This window comes from Augochlora pura, chromosome 6 (assembly GCF_028453695.1).
Source record: "Augochlora pura isolate Apur16 chromosome 6, APUR_v2.2.1, whole genome shotgun sequence".
Lineage (NCBI taxonomy): Eukaryota > Metazoa > Arthropoda > Insecta > Hymenoptera > Halictidae > Augochlora > Augochlora pura.
Window position 1 is genome coordinate 13,171,768 of NC_135777.1, and position 15,852 is coordinate 13,187,619.

Genomic DNA, 15,852 nt, shown 5'->3' on the forward strand with positions numbered 1-15,852 from the left:
CGTGGATTTTAGGGGGCCGCGCGATCGTTTCCGCGCTCGACACCGATTTTACGAGCTTTTAAACAAGCGGCGGGATCCTCATAGGTGTTTTAAAAATGCGAATCGAGCGGCATAACCGTGAAGTGGATGATAAAGTGACGTTTACGTCACGAAAGACAAAGTTTTGCTGGTGATCATCGAACGCCATAGAACTCGAAGCGACGGGTCGGACATGGTGCTGTCACAGTTGCGAACGATCACGGGCGAGCAGAGTTACCGTGTCGAATGCGATCAATTTATAAGAAATATCAAGTCGATCGAGTCTCGCTGCGGAATTTATCGAAAAGACGACGATGCGTCGAGGTCTGTGAAATCGATTGCCAGGTCTTCGATTCTACAACGACGGACCCTACTCCTCGGTGTCGGTTTCTGCCAATCGCGAATCGCGTGGTGGTTGCAAACGAACATCGGAAAAATTTCTAACGAGGAATCAGGGTTCGAGAAAACAATGACTGCGATCGCCGCGAGTCCCGCTAAAGCCGCTCGCTTATGCAGATCGCGTCAAGGATCGTCTCGCGGGCGTACGCGTTTCGCATAATTCGCGCGTGTCTCGGGGAATTCATTGGACGCGGTGCCTGGGTCTTGTCTTTCTTTCTCCGCGCGGCGGAGTCGGAATCGGAGCCGATCGAAAACGGCAGCGGCGAACAAGCCTCGCGTCCCTTTTCTCAATACTCGGAACACCCTGCGGCGAGCCTACCGGAAAAATAAAAAGCAAAAGAGGCGCGCGCGCGCGTTTTCGTTTTGCGTAGGCCCGCGCGGTACATGCGACGGCCTGTACCCGGGCCCCGGACGATCACAAGCACCGAGTAAGGCCCACGGCCGAGGATCGGCCGCGAGAAAAAGCGAAGGGACTGGGGAACGGACCGCGTGACCACCTACGCGACGAAAGGCGTTAAAAAAGGAGCCCCGAGGACGCGTACGCTCGGCGACGACATGCCTATTCGTTGCGAAACGCGGCGTAGGAGATCGGTGTTAACCTGCTGGAGTCGCACTGCTACGGCTTTTCGCGAAAAACGCCGATCGATACCTCGGAATTCGCTTGCAGCTGCTTTATCCGTCTTACCGCGGCTGCATTGGCGATTTGTTTAAACGGTTTTTGAGCAGAAATTAGCAGCTGCGAATAACGATGAGCTGTACTTTGAAATACAAGTTTCTCTTAAACTTCCGGGAACCATGCGATGTCAAATTAGCCTCGGCGATTTTAAAACTGCAGTATTACGTTGCAAAGTATACGCGAGCGGCCCGGGTTTCTGGGTTGTTGGAGATAAGACGTTGCTGCATCTCGTCGCGGTGTTAGAGATGGACAAACTTTTATGTTCTTCTTATTAAGATAATCAATTGTTTATTTTTAAAACATAAAATCTGATCGAAATCTTTACGAAATTACCTATTTGTAGATATGTTTGAAGTATAATTAACCCTGTATGATACAAGGCTTCACTTCTTTCATCTGGTTCGAAAGAGGTTACAACAATTTAATTTGTCCGTGTCACTGCAACTGTCGTTGCGGTATATTTAAACAAATTATAGATACAGATGAAATGGTATCAGTTCGAAGACTATTGTGTTTATTGTACAACTTGTAACAGCTAATTTTGGAGTAGAAACGGGAAAGTCTGATTCTCTAATGTAAACTTTAAAAGAAGAAAACTTGCAAACAGTGTGTGCCAAAGAGTGTGCTACTTGCAATAACGTTAGTTGTTCGAGCAATTTTGGAACCGGCATGTTGTGACTCTGCGGTGTAAAGGCCGCCGAAGAAAATTTGCCTTTCTCGATAAACTAAGATTCTCTTGAGTTGCGTTCGCTTCGTGCTTGCACATAACGAGGATCTCGCTACAGGTAAACGAGCTTGTTAACAAAGGTACGAAGACATCTGGCAATGATCAGCGAGAGTAAATGACTGAGTTTCTGTGAAAACGAGGATATCGCTATCGAGTGTTCGAAAGTGATTGTCGTTAATTTCGCGAATGGGGAGTCGAGGGACCGGCTGGTAGATGGTAAGAACGTCGCGGAGAGCTTTGTTTGCGAGGTAGAATCTGTCAGCCGGCGCAAAAAGCGATCGGGGATGAATTTTCGTCGAATCCAGAACGGATCGACGGGCCGGCGCGACGCGTCGCGGCGACGTGGTCGTTCTAATCCTAATGTGTACAGCCAATCGCGAGAACGGGGGAGGGAAAAAGCGACGGGTCCGCCATCGCGACGCCGAGACCCGTCGAGTCGAGGGACGACAACCGGAATCGATTGCTCGCCGGCGGAAAAATCGCGCTACCAATCGCAGAACGTGACAACGGAATTTCACGAACGGTCTCGGTCGCCAGGAATTTCGATGAAAATCGCGACGAAAAGAAGTGACGAAGGGCGAGAAACGGAGGGAAAGAGAGAGAGGCAATTCGGTCGCCGGCGGCGACGGATCAACGCGAGACTCTCGCTCTGCGATTAGCCTCCGGGCAACAGAAGACAATAATAACATTAGTAATAGTAATATTAATAATAATCGGTAATAATAAAGAATAATAATAAATGACAATAAAGAGACGGCGAATAATATAGTAGCAATAATAATAAAACCATCGTAATAGCGACAAAATAATAATGACCTGCCTCGTCGTTTACAATACTCTCTTTCGCGGAACGGTGCCTGTCGAAACATATCGCAAATAATACACATCGTGTATGTATATATATATATATAAAATTTAGCTACGATCTTTTTCGACTTCGCTATAAATTTCTCTCTCTCTCTCTCTTTCTCTCTCTCTCTCTCTCTCTCTCTCTCTCTCACTCTCTCTCTCTCTCTCTCTCTCATGTACACAGATTCTTCGCCACGTTTATACACATATATTTCACTTGTTTTCTTTTATATATATATATATTTGTTCATATATATATCTATATACTTACTCTTTATACAGAAGGGATTTTTCTTTGCGAGGGGGTTCCGCTGTCGCTAGGATTCGGCACACGTTTCCGGACACGCGCGTCTCTCTTTTTTCCCCGTTCGTCACGCGTGTCCATTTTTGTTCTTTTATGTCTTTTCGTTTACTTTTGCCGCGGCGCCTCGAGAGCATAGCGAGCGCTCGGCGTCGTTCCCATCCGATTTTCTCTCGATTCCTCGCAGCTCCCTCGTTCCTCCGACGGGCCTCGAGAGTAGTACCATTCTCGCATTTTCCAGAGCCCGTCGGTGGCGGCTGCGACGATGACGAAGACGACGACGGCGACGGCGACGACGACGACGAAGACGAAGACGACCACGAAGACGACAATGTGAACGAACAAACGTCGACGCTGCGCGCTCTCACACTTAACTTACTAGCTTTATCTAGTACATTATTTACAGTCCATATTTACTTATGTTACATCATCCGGCGGGTTTGCCGAGAACAAATCCCGCTCGAACGTATCACCGCTCTTCGCCTCCGGCTGCGTGTTCCTTTCGTTTTTCTGTTTCGGTATTATATATACACGGCCGTGTACGTCCGTCCGTCCATCCGTCGGTTATCCCCGAAGGACGGCTTCCCGTCGTTCGTCGATGCACAGAAAACGTCCCTCGAGCGCGCACTTATTCGTTTTCGTTCCCCGTCGATTTTTCTCACCGTCGCAAACGACAAAACAACGACAACGGCGACGGCGTGGGCGAAACCACGGAGGGTCCTTTGAGACGAACGAACGAACGAACGGGCATGAAAACGGACGGATCGAGTCGACCGCGGACGAATTACGCACTTTCCGACACAGGGGGTTAGGTATCGATCACGGGGAAAACGTCGACGAGCGAACAATGCTCGATCCTCGAAGGTAGACAGGAACTGTGCGCCGATCTGGTCCCCGTCGCGCGATTCTCGGAACGATGAAGAACACGATACAACTCCCTGGCGTAGCTGGACGACGATACCGAGACGGTGTCTGTCTGGTGTAGGCACGATTCACCGTCGAATCGTGCCCGGTTACAAGCCTCCCCGATGGATCCGGGCTCGGCCTCGTGAAACCCCGTTAAATCTCGACGACGAGAGACCCGTTGGAGAACCAACGGTCTCTCAACGCGGACGCACACGCACGCACGCACCCACGCGCGCACTCTTCTCGCGCGCGCTCTTCTTGCGCGCGACGACGACGATGGCGACGACAACCACGAGCGATTGAAGGGTCGTGGCTCGTTTCGTTTCGGTGTGCAAGCTGTGTGCCGTCCAGGATAAACAAAGGCTCCCTTCGTTCAAAGGGCGCGTCGATTCAGAAGCACGAATATCGCGAACGAGTCGCGTCTAGACCGCTCTGCGACCACGGCTACGAGTTGGTGGAGTAGCTGCCGGTCCGCGCCTGCAGGTAGTGGTGATAGAACGGAGGGAGCGTGTCCGGCGGCGAGGACGCCACCGGATGATTGTTCGCCGAGTTCTGCGAGGTTATCGAAAGGCCCAACGGGGGAGGCCCGGGCGAACGCTAGTGGGCCGCCAACGAGTGGGCCGTGAGACCCTGAGGACTGAGCATAGGCGGACTGTGGCTGTGGCCCATGGGGCTGCCGTGGAGGTGATCCTGCGGATGGTAACCCTGATGCAGACCCGCCTGTCCTTGGTGTCCGGGCGGCATGCCCTCCATGATACCGTCGCCGAGCGTGTTCGGTGGCGTCATCCTCTTCTCCTTCTGCCGTCGGTTGCAGAACCACACCCTGACCACCTCCTTCTCGAGCTGCAGGCTGTCCGCGAGGGTGGTGATCTCCTGGGCGGACGGTTTCGGCTGTTTGTGAAAGTGTTGCTCGAGGGCGCCCTTCACCGACACCTCGATCGAGGTGCGCTTCTTCCGTTTCCTGCCCTGGGCGGCAATCTTGTCGATGCTTGTCGGCGAGCCGGTCGTCGAGTCCGCCTCCTCGAGCCACTTCTGTAGCAACGGCTTCAGCTTGCACATGTTCTTGAAGCTCAGCTGCAGAGCCTCGAACCTGCATATCGTCGTCTGCGAGAAGACGTTGCCGTATAGAGTACCTAGCGCGAGCCCGACGTCCGCCTGGGTAAATCCGAGCTTGATTCTCCGCTGTTTGAACTGTTTCGCGAACGCCTCGAGGTCGTCGGAGGTCGGCTGCTCGTCCTCGCCGGCGCTGTGGTCCCGGTCGTGCGCGTGGCCCGGGTGGAGCGCGTGGCCGACCGGCGAGCCCGGGTCCCTCAAATTCGGATGGAGGCCGGTCTGGTGGTTGTGTAGCTGGGGATGGTGTTGGTGCGGGTGCGTGTGCAGCATGCCGTTCATCGCGGCGTGGTATTGTTGCAGGGCGGTGGGCGAGGCCGCGCCACCCGACGGATTGTAATGCGCCGACGGGACGACCGGCGCGTGCCAAGGATGTGGCGAGGCCATGCCAGGGGACTGATGGGGCCCGCCGCGGTGCGGGTGCATCGACTGGTCGTTGGCCGCAGCAGCCGCGGCCGCGGCCGTCGCCGCCGCCGCCGCCAAGGGCTTCACGTCCAACCCGGCGTTCGTCTGGTGCGGATGATGATGTGGGTGATGACTGGTGTGATGCATCCCCATGGAGGACGCCCAGTGGTCGCTGCTCGGCTGCAGGCTCACCCAGGGGTTCGCCGCCGAGAGCGACGCCGTCGGGTGCGACAGCCCATTTGGCGACGGAGACGACGTCACCTGGTGATGATGATGATGGTGGTGATGATGCTGCGGCGCCGGCATGTACTTCATCTCCCCGGCGTCGGCGGCGCTGCGAGGCGAGCTCGAGGAGTAGCCACCCACGGCGATGTTCATCCCGATCCCGGTACCCGAACCACCATCAAGCTCGGACGACACTGCGCTACCAATCGGCATGTACGTGGTAGCGGCCATCTACTTCCCCTCGTCCGAGGTTTCGCGAAACCCGCTTTCTTGTTTCTCGATTTTTTTATCCTACGGCTGGTCACACTCCCGACGATCACCCGAATCGGGCTGCCCCGACAGGGCACCCCTCGACTCTTTTCCTTCTCTTGCTACTCCTTGCCTCCAAGTGACTTTGGCACTTTGCGCCTCTTCGGATAGTCGTCGGTAATCACGGTTCTCGTACAACGTCCAGAATCCTCGCACGAAACTTTATTCGATCACCAATGCGAAGCTCCTGCGAGATCTTCGAAGTCTTTGTTGATCTCTATCTTTACGAGTCACACGTAGCGCACAGTCCATCGTTCGCGGGGGCACTCGAAATCCTTGATCAGCGACATGGTTGCGCGTGCGAATAACTCGTAGTCCATAGTTTGCCGGAGCGTCGAAGGATATCCGTGACAACGGAGTCCAGAACAAGGGACTGCCACGAAGGTGGCTTCGAGTCCTCCGGGGAGTGTCCCCGTCGGCGACGGTCTCACCGTGTCCTGACCGACTGGTTTATCGAACACCCCGACACCAGAGCTCGGGTAACGCGGGTTACGTACGAACAAGTGGATCACTCGCGACGATCGATCGGTTCTTTATCGGGGATCACTCATCACCGATGCTGGGTTATCACTGACGACCTTTCGAAACTCGTGGATCCTCGTCGGAAACGAAGCACGACGCGACACTCGCGGGCCGAGATTCGGCGCGGACGCGACCCGACGAGAACGCTGGACCGGTACACGATCGGGTTTATCCTCCAGCGGGTACGCGAATCCACGGCTGGCGGTCGTTGACGATTACTGGCGATTGCTGGCGAAGTGACGAGCACACCAGGATCAGGAGCAGCACAGCAGACGAATAAATGGTGCTCACGGTGGCGTCTTCTCCGGCGGTGCGCGCGTGTACGCTTTCCTCGCGTACGGTTCAGTCTCTCCCGTGCGCGAGTGTGTGGCCGCGAGAGCGAGAGAGAGTGTGTGCGCGCGAGAGGAGAGACGACGACGGCTCGCAAAAGATCTCGCTCGAGCTCTCTCATGCGTTATGCATGTCGTAGCTGAGAGCGACTGACTGCCTCGCCTCGCAGCTCGCTCGAGGTTCCCGAGGCTCCCGGACCGCCGCTCGGTGGAACCGACTCATGCGCGCCACCGTCCTGCACATCCCCACCAGAAACCGCGTTCAACTTTCCCATTGGCCGTGCTCGCAAGGTGGCCGTCGACGAACGTCACCGTCGGGCGGGGTCTGTACCGACCGCGCCCCCGAGGCAACCTACGCACCCCAGGCGCCACTGCTCTCACCCCTGTCCTTTCCTCTCCTAGCCCCTACCTACGGTCGACTCGATCCCGACCCGACTCGACCCGAAACGCGACTCACTTCGACCCGATCCGACCCGACACAACGCGACACGATGCGACGCGACCCGACTCGACTCGATTCGATTCGATTCGATTCGCGCGCCTCGGGTACGCTCCACGATGTCGTACCTTCATCGTCACCTCCGCCGTCGTCCTCCTCGTCGTCGTCGCGCAAACATCTCGACCCTCGATGGATTCCCAATTTCCCACGGATTCCTCCTCGCTCCAGAGTTCCGCGAAACTCTGTCAGCCGCTTGCCGGAAGCCGATACTCGCGGGGCCGCGAGCGATCGCGCGCGCAACAGGTCCTAATTTCGCGCGAGAACATCCGCGAAAGACGAATACCTTCTGGCGACAGTAGGACCTGGTTTCGCTTGCTGTTCGCGTAGCTCGCGGTGCAACAGGTGCAGTGGACACTCCGCCGCGTCGCGACGCTTCTCTTTTACGGTCCTGTCACCCTCCGCTCCCCTGACACCCGGCCATCGTCGCCGTTCGTTTCGAGAACGAGAGACAATCCGTAGGCCGAGAACCGATTCGACGGACGGTGTCGGGAGGTGGACGATCGCAGGAGGAAGTCGCGTTTCCCCGAGCAACAGGTTCTCGTCCGTGGTGATTAATTAGCGAGAAACGCGGACCGGTAGGGCCCCGAGGGGGCGGTATCAATAGAAACGACGCGTCCAAATAAAAAAGCCTGTTTCGCTGGGCGCGAACCAACGCAACGGCGCGGCGCGCGGAGCGGACAGGGGGAGGCAGCCAGACCGAGCCAGCCAGCGAGGTTTAGTACATTTAAATGAGAGCCACAGGTAGCAGCATTATGCAGTACGTGCCAGCCACCCCTCAGGAGGGGTGAGTTAGATCATCGTGTGCCGGGATCCCCCTGTGTCGTACCGTTTCAACTACCCAGCTGGCTTTGCGCCTTCGCACCTGTGGGCACCGTCGAGCTCCGCCGAGGCCATAGCGATACTCGCTCACCTTTGCTTCTGCTACTCCTACTATGACGGTCCTGCCAGCTTCCTACAAGCTCATCGCTTTGGTATACTACCGCTGCACCGTGCTATGCTGTGCAAGGGGTCTCCTACTAATTGCCAATCGATCTTATTTACTATCTTTGATTCCAACTTTCTTGTTTCATGCGACAGACATTACCCGTGTTGAAATAATTGCTCGCAATAACTTATCAAATTCCACGCATTCCTAACGAACGTAATCCGGCAATACACGCATGCGAGGTTCCATTAAATTACTATTATTTTATACTAAATAAAGAGGCATAAAATATATATACATAAATGTTCATATATTATTATCAATAAATGTCACGTCTTATTGGGGGTTGACGAACACCCCACATTGGTACTTTTGTTTCAGAAGTTCAGGCGCGTAGGAGGACCGCCGGATTATATTTCAACCCACTCGTCTTGATAAACGAAGGAAAGCAATTTCTGTTTAACTTTGCTGAACAATTTGCATTTTGCGCAAGGGACCGCAAACTGTCCTTGAGAATTGCCACCATCGTCGATGTCCACGGTAGCAACCACCTCGATCCGCTGTTACCGCCAACGGCCGCACAGATCCCTCGTTTTTCCGGATTTTTCCCGCGCCTCGGAATTTCCAAGAAATCGAAGGGCAAGTGTTTGAAGCTTTCAGCGCGAAATCCGCACGCACGTCCTCAGGCTAGCGGCGTGTAATATCGACTGACAAGACTCCTCTCGCGGAAGAGAGCGAGCGGCCGAGCAACCGGCGCGGGCTAGCGATACCTCTCGTGGTCCGCTCGCAAACGATAAGTATAGCCGAGCTCCTACCGAACCTAGGAATTTCGAGCGCACCTCCGATGCCAATTATGCTCGGCTCTGTCATTTACGCGGCCCGTTATTACACGGCCGCGCGTCGACTGTTTCGCTGGAATTACGAGCATTTTAATGCCAGCCCGCCATTATCGCATCTTTGCCAACTTTATTACACGCGCGACCCTTTCGGAGCAGCGCCACGGCCTCGAGACTCTGTCACCCTTATCCTACTTAGCCTGAAAAATTCGAGAAAGTTCGCTGCTTTGTCAACCCTTCGACGAATAATTCAAAATTGATGGCGGGAATCGGATTATCAAGTGCCCATACATTTTCCGCGTTAACCCATCGCGTCGTAATATTCCGCAAAACTTGTCCCGAAAGTTTCGAGCAAATTTTGCTAAATATCATTAGCACGAACGTGGACGTGCCGGTTGAATCTGTGTGCACCTGTACGGTGTTCTGATAGAAATGTCTTTAGATGCCGATTGCCGAGTGATTGGTTAAGAAAAAGATGACAATTAACGCGGTAAATTTGTATCGTGCATAAAATCCGCGGTACAGTTACGAATTTCAAATTTATTCGATCTAGTGATAGTTTTAAGAGTAACGCTAACTGCAAACACTCTCAGCCTTATTATACGGTCAAGTACAATAAACGTAAAATTAAAATCTGGTACATTTCACATTGTGTAAAACGATTTACTAAAAAATATTAATAAAAACGGTCAAACCTCCCTTAAGTGGAACGCGTCAAAAGTTACCCCAAATCATTGCCGGATGATCGAATCACGCGGAAAGTAGTTTGAGAATCTTCTTCGATAAATACTCAAAGGGTCGAAATTGAGCTGACCGTTGCAGATCCTGAGATCTTTGTGCTTCCAAGATCTCGCACGATCTTAACGTTTGGCTCGGCTCGCGGCGCGACTCGATGTCTCGATCGATCGGGACTGCAGGAGCCAGCTTCGAGTAATGCACCCTTAATTCGATTTCGCGCAGCCCCATTGCGTCAAATTGGATCGAACGTTGCCGAGAAATATTTGCTTAGGACCCGACAGGTAGCGAGTTGGCTGGTTGTGCTGCGCAAGGGGTGAGAGGCGAGAGCATCGCGGGCTCTTAGCAGAGCGACAGAGACGAACGGAGGAAACGGGGGAAGCGAGCCGAGCGGCAACGGCCTGTTCCTCGCTCTACGTGAAAACACTTTACTACCTGAACGTTTGCTTGCATAATTTAGCCGGTCTTTTCTGACCCAACGGCAGCCCTGGGGGGCGCGGTCTGCCTGCCTGCCTGTCCCTGCTTTGCTGCTGCACCTTGTTCCGCGCGAGAACACCACCGTGGGGTGCGAAAACATTTGTGAGGAACGTTGTCGGGGACAGGAAACGCTGTCACGGAGAGACACCGTTTGACCCTCGACCTCGGGGAAGAATCTCGATAAGAATTTCGAAGCTGACCGTCAATGTGAGCGACAAAGGGAAGATGGAACATTGGGGTACCTAGAGAGTTCTCTGGCGACATATAGGTTGTCCTGTAACAAGCGAGAGCAAGTGATTGCTGCATCGTCCGCGACATATGTCGTCTATTTGCACCCTTGACTCTTGTGCGAATTATTTGTCGATAGCTGTCGTTGCAGAAACCGCGGCGCGAAGCTGACGAATGCGTTTCATCCGAAGGATAATAGTTCTCTGTGATAAGGAATTAAATAGGAATGACTTTAGACTTTCTAGAAGTTTCAGTCGAGTTACTAAATTATGTCAGCGTCTATCTCGTACTTCAAACAGTCAATAATTGCTGTGAGAAATTAACTTAATAGTATCTTCGCATCCTTGCATGAAATCATGAAGCGATAGCATAAAAATATCTAGAAACCATGCAGCCAAAGTCTTACATACGAAAGATGATAGATCGTAGATTAACTCCTTGCGCAGAGGAAAGAGAAATGACTTATTATTATGTATCTATATTTACACGGGTTCTTAAATACCAACGACAAGAGAACAGAATTATATTTCTACTGGACAGAAAGATATAACATTCAAACTGGACGGATTCTAGTTACTAGAAATCTGAATCACATTTAATGGATAGTGATATCGAATTCGTTCACCAACACAAGATTCTGACAGGTGGCTAAAGTATCGCCGCGGCCGCCGTGGCAACAGGATCGAACTAGGACCATCGAGAGGAAATGATCGTGTTTAGATTGGCGCGAAGAAAGAGAGAACTGCATTAACCGATCGATGCGTAGAAATAAAAGATGGGACGCGATCGGCAGAAAAGTTCGGAAACGAGACCGTCCGTGTCGTGTCGTAGGTCGCGGCGGCCGTAAAAAAGAACGATCGCCTCGACCCCCGTGCGTGAATGGAGGACGGTAACCGGCGTAATTTCACTGCCTTTATGCTTCGAATGAATATTTTAATATTTTAATACGAAATACGCTACGAGGGATTTTACGGCGGGCCACGCTATAGGTTTCCCTCGTGGCGGGTTGTCCGCGCGGGTAGCTCGCGTACCCGAAGCTTTCCCTGTCGAGAGCGAAAGGGTGGGAGAACAGCCGGCAGGGAGACGAAACGGATAAAGGGTCGACACAAAGATGCGATAAGACGCGGAAAGAGAGAGGAAAGCGAGACGGGAAATGTCGAACGAGACCGAGAAGCTCGCCGGGTACCGTGAAAGGAGACTTTGCAGACGGTGGGGACAATGGCCGAGCGGTGGGGACGGCGCTACTGGAGGGGAAGCTTGAAAAAGGACAGGGCGTCCGGAGAAGAAGAGAGGAGATCGGTGTGGAAATCCGCCTGCAGGTGGCAGCAGCGCGCGGCCTTTTCTGTCGGAAAGGGTGGAAAAATTTCCCTTGCATCCCTTCGACGAGAATTTTCGAGCAGTCGCGGGGTTGTTCGTCACTGTGCTGCCATCTTGTGGAAACGGTGCAAACTTCTTTCCTTGTATCCTAACGTTGCACGTCGGTAAATTGTTTAGCAGCGTTCAAATTTTTCAATTTCCGAGTTGACCCTTCAACGGTACTTCCAAGTCTTTCGAAATCCTGGCACGATTTTCTGCATGTTGTAATATAATTGCGAATCCAAAGGTTCATCTTAAACTATGTGCGCGAAAGTATTTCAGTCAACTTTGACAGATTTTTTGGAAATATTCTCATAAAACAGACGCGACGCTTTAATATTGGATTTACTCGAAGATTGTATTTTGCAGAAGAGTCACGGTTATTAATCGTGTAGAAAGATATATTCAAAGTGTAATTTCAGATCAAGTTTTAGATTTCTAGATTTTAACACGTTGGACTTGTAAATAGGGCTGATATCTACAGTAATAATTGCCTGCGCTTGTTGCAAGAAGCAGAACATATTTGGAGACATTGTCTTTCGTTTGCATTAATTTTTATCACAAGGACATAAAATCTGCAGTTTTCTTAGAAAGTATCGTAGGAGGATCCTTTCGAAAAACAACGACTCGCCTTAGTTTAGCGAAACTTTACATTACCGTTTTCTGCCTAGCCACCAGTGATGCATTCTCCGCGGTTGACAGAATAATTTCAGCGACCACGGTTGCGCATCGAAATAAAAATTGTCGACGACCGTCTGTGAGAATAAAAAAAGAAAAGCCGGTCGTTTAGCTTTAACGTTTCGTTTAGGTCGCGAGGGAGTGGGGAATCGATAGGCCGCGCGTGGAGCGATGCGAGGAGCGCGAAGAAATATGTCAGCGATGGTAGCAGGAGGGGAGAGAAAAAGACAATGGTTTTATTTACTGCCGGGGACTCGTGACCCGAATTTTTACGATCTCGAAACGACGCGATTCCTGCCGGAGGACTCGAGGTCCGCGTGAATCTGACGTCTCGTTAGGAGCAGCGAAACGTGTTTTTCACGACGGCGTTTCCTCCGTGTCCTCCGGAAGTACCTGGTTGGGAAGACGGGTCGCGTCGTCTCGGTCCAGGAGGCTTAATAGGTAGTACTTGGAATTAGTTGGCGAAACATCGCGCTTAGTTGGCCCTCTCGGGTCCTCCCGATCGCGCCGTTAAGGCGTCATAAGCGTCGGCTGTAACGGATTAAGCTTGTCCGGAGATTCGATTATGGCTAGCCTGGCGGCGGATCGAATCGTCCCGCGCTAACTTTCGCCGACCACGATCCTTGCCAGGGGAAGGGCGAAACTCGCAAAGGGACTCGCAGCTGCGGAGTCTCGGCGTACGCCGAATTTGCGTTTGAAATCGAGCACCGCGTCCTTCGCTTCGCGACGACTCGCGCCGGACCCGCCAAACTATTCCCAGCTCCAAGGACCCGACACGCCGCGAAACTTCGCCGACGTGACCGCGCAATGCGATTACTGACCGGGCTACAAGATTACCCGACGATAGCCGGCAGAGTACTGTCTCTGACCCGCCTCCGATCGCCTAAACACTCGCCAGCAAGTCTTCGGGAAGCTGCCGTCCACTTGCGGAGCTTGTTACCGTTGCTATTTCTAACGATTTTACGTTCTACCGACTTCTATAAATCCACGGACTTATATGTACATATAAGGACTGTTTATAGCAGATTTAGCTTTCATTTACATATTTTGTAATTGTTATCGTATCGTACTTTTCAAACATTGAATTGACATAGCTGATCTTGATAACAAATGGCAGCTCAATCATCTTGATGATATTTGAAACTATACAATGAAATTAAAATGTCTTAGTACATTTCTTACAAGTTCCACACCTAATAAACCTGTTTTACTTACCTGATTTTGTTGAGCCCTTTCGCCTTTGTACTTTGGAATTGTACTTTAAAATTATACTTTGCGATGGAAATAATTCTTGTTCTTATTGACTATTTAACTTGTTGTAAACGTATGTTATCATATACATAAGAGGAAATTGGAATAAATTGTCAATAGGCAGGAAAAATTAATTTAGCGTTTGCACGACGTTCCTGCGTGTCAATCAAAGTTCAAAATTGTCAATCAAAAAATAGCTCTTGTCGCATTCGTAATCGTTTACCTCTGACACGCAGTGACTTTAAGAATCTCCAAGGGATTCACAGTTCATCGAAGGGCCCTTCGCAAGAACCAGCTGAAAATTCTTCGGCAGGCGAGTCCGAGACTTCGGAAGGTCTGTTCGTTTTTAAGCGTCTCGCGGGTGCAGCCTCGAAGAAGATCGTTCTCCGGCGACGGGTCCGCGAGACGTTCTTGGAGCGAGTCGAGCCCCCGGGCGGTTCACCCTTCTCCTTTCAACCCCCTTCCCACCCGTTGGCCCGGCGCAGATCGGAACCGCAAGAAGGGCCGAAAGTTTCGCGAGATAACGATCGAAGCCTGAAATATGCACCACGCCAATTTGCCGATCAAAATTATTATTAAGAGGTACCTCTGGCCAAGGGGCCGGCGAGAGGTCCGGGGGCATGGCGCGCCCGCCCCCTACCACCGTCACCACCGTGAGCCTACCGCGGATTCTTCTCGTTTTGCATCGTCAGCCGGCTACATTCGATGCGCGAAAATTGAGAAGGCGAGAGAAAGAACTGGAGTGTTGGTTTTCCAATTTCACAGAGTATAAGGAGATGCGGAACGGTACGAGCGATATGCTGGTGTGATTGATAATTATATTGTACGATGGTGCAAGAGTGACGAATGTAATTATTGTCGTATGCCAGGTTCTTTGGCATTGCTCATTAAGAACTTTGGTAAAAGGTCACCATTTCTTATTTATAATTTCTTTTTAAAACCAGATATTGTCACTCTCGAGATAATTGACAATTTTTAGATTAACATTAATATTAAAACTTAATACTCTATTCTACTTTATAGAAGATGTTATGTATATTTCTGTATTAATGACTTATAAACCTAGATGTCTAAAATTATATTTTCTTTGAATGACGGAAAGAAAATACTGTGGCGTGATAACTAATTGCGCGTGATTTGTATGAATGTCAATACGTAAAGAGAGTCAAGAGAGTAAAATGTAAGTGTTAAGAGAGTCGCAAGATCAATTCTAATACTATTGTCACATGTATATTCGAACAGATTAAATATACAGTTCTGTTTTGCCTCCTACTCCATTTACTTAACAACAATTCCTTCGACTAAACGCAATGATATAATTTTGCTGGATCTGGAACAATAATTAGTAATCAGTAAACGATATTTTCTATAACAGAACAAATTTGAAACGTGAAAGATTCCTAGAGAACAAGAAATGAAATGGTTCCATCGTCATCTAAAAAAACATGTGCCAAATCCTCTATACTAGATTTCGAAACCTTTCTTCGATCCTAAAAGCCTCTAAAATCCTATTCTCAATTGTTAGAAATTTGGATAACTTTAGCATTACTATATCGATGCATTACTAGCAGCAATTGCTAGGAAAAGGCGCGAGTTCAGATTGGTGAAGACTGCTCTTCCTCGCAGAAACTGTCACTACATTCTTCGATCCACTGTGAAGATCGTCTACATCGCTTATGAAGTACATCGTAAAGCTTCGGAGAAAGTCGGATAGCGAACGAGATGGAAGAGGAGAGCCGAGGAAAGGGCGACGGCGTGGGGGGAGGGCGCAAGGGCAAAAGAGCAAGAGAAGGGGCAGAAAGGAGGCGAGCGATGGAAGGCGAAAGAGAGACGCAGCGACTGGAGGCTAAGCCTGTAATCACGAGATTGCCAGGAGCTACTGCAGCTGATTGTTATCTTGTATCTACACCCACCACTTTATCGCCGGCCATCTTATTATCCTGGACATATTGACGTCACGCACGTACACCATCGAGGCTGCCCTTCTGCCTTCTTACCCGCGAGACGTGGCTTCAACCCTCTCGGGGGTGCAACGAGACGCAGAACGTCTTTCAGCAAGAGTGCGAAGGCATCGACAGCCGCGAGCGTTTC

The 15,852-nt window shown here is 51.1% G+C and overlaps 1 protein-coding gene across 1 annotated transcript in view; it reads right to left on the reverse strand.

Annotated features, from left to right (window-relative positions):
- The window catches only part of Vvl (ventral veins lacking), a 48,908-nt gene extending 41,764 nt beyond the window's left edge, over positions 1-7,144 (reverse strand). Inside the window, exon 1 of the mRNA XM_078183963.1 lies at positions 2,941-7,144. Within this exon, the coding sequence (XP_078040089.1) occupies positions 4,474-5,847 (1,374 nt within the window). The 5' untranslated portion in view covers positions 5,848-7,144 and the 3' untranslated portion in view covers positions 2,941-4,473. The remainder of the gene's footprint in view (positions 1-2,940) is intronic.
- Between the last annotated feature and the right edge of the window lie 8,708 nt (positions 7,145-15,852).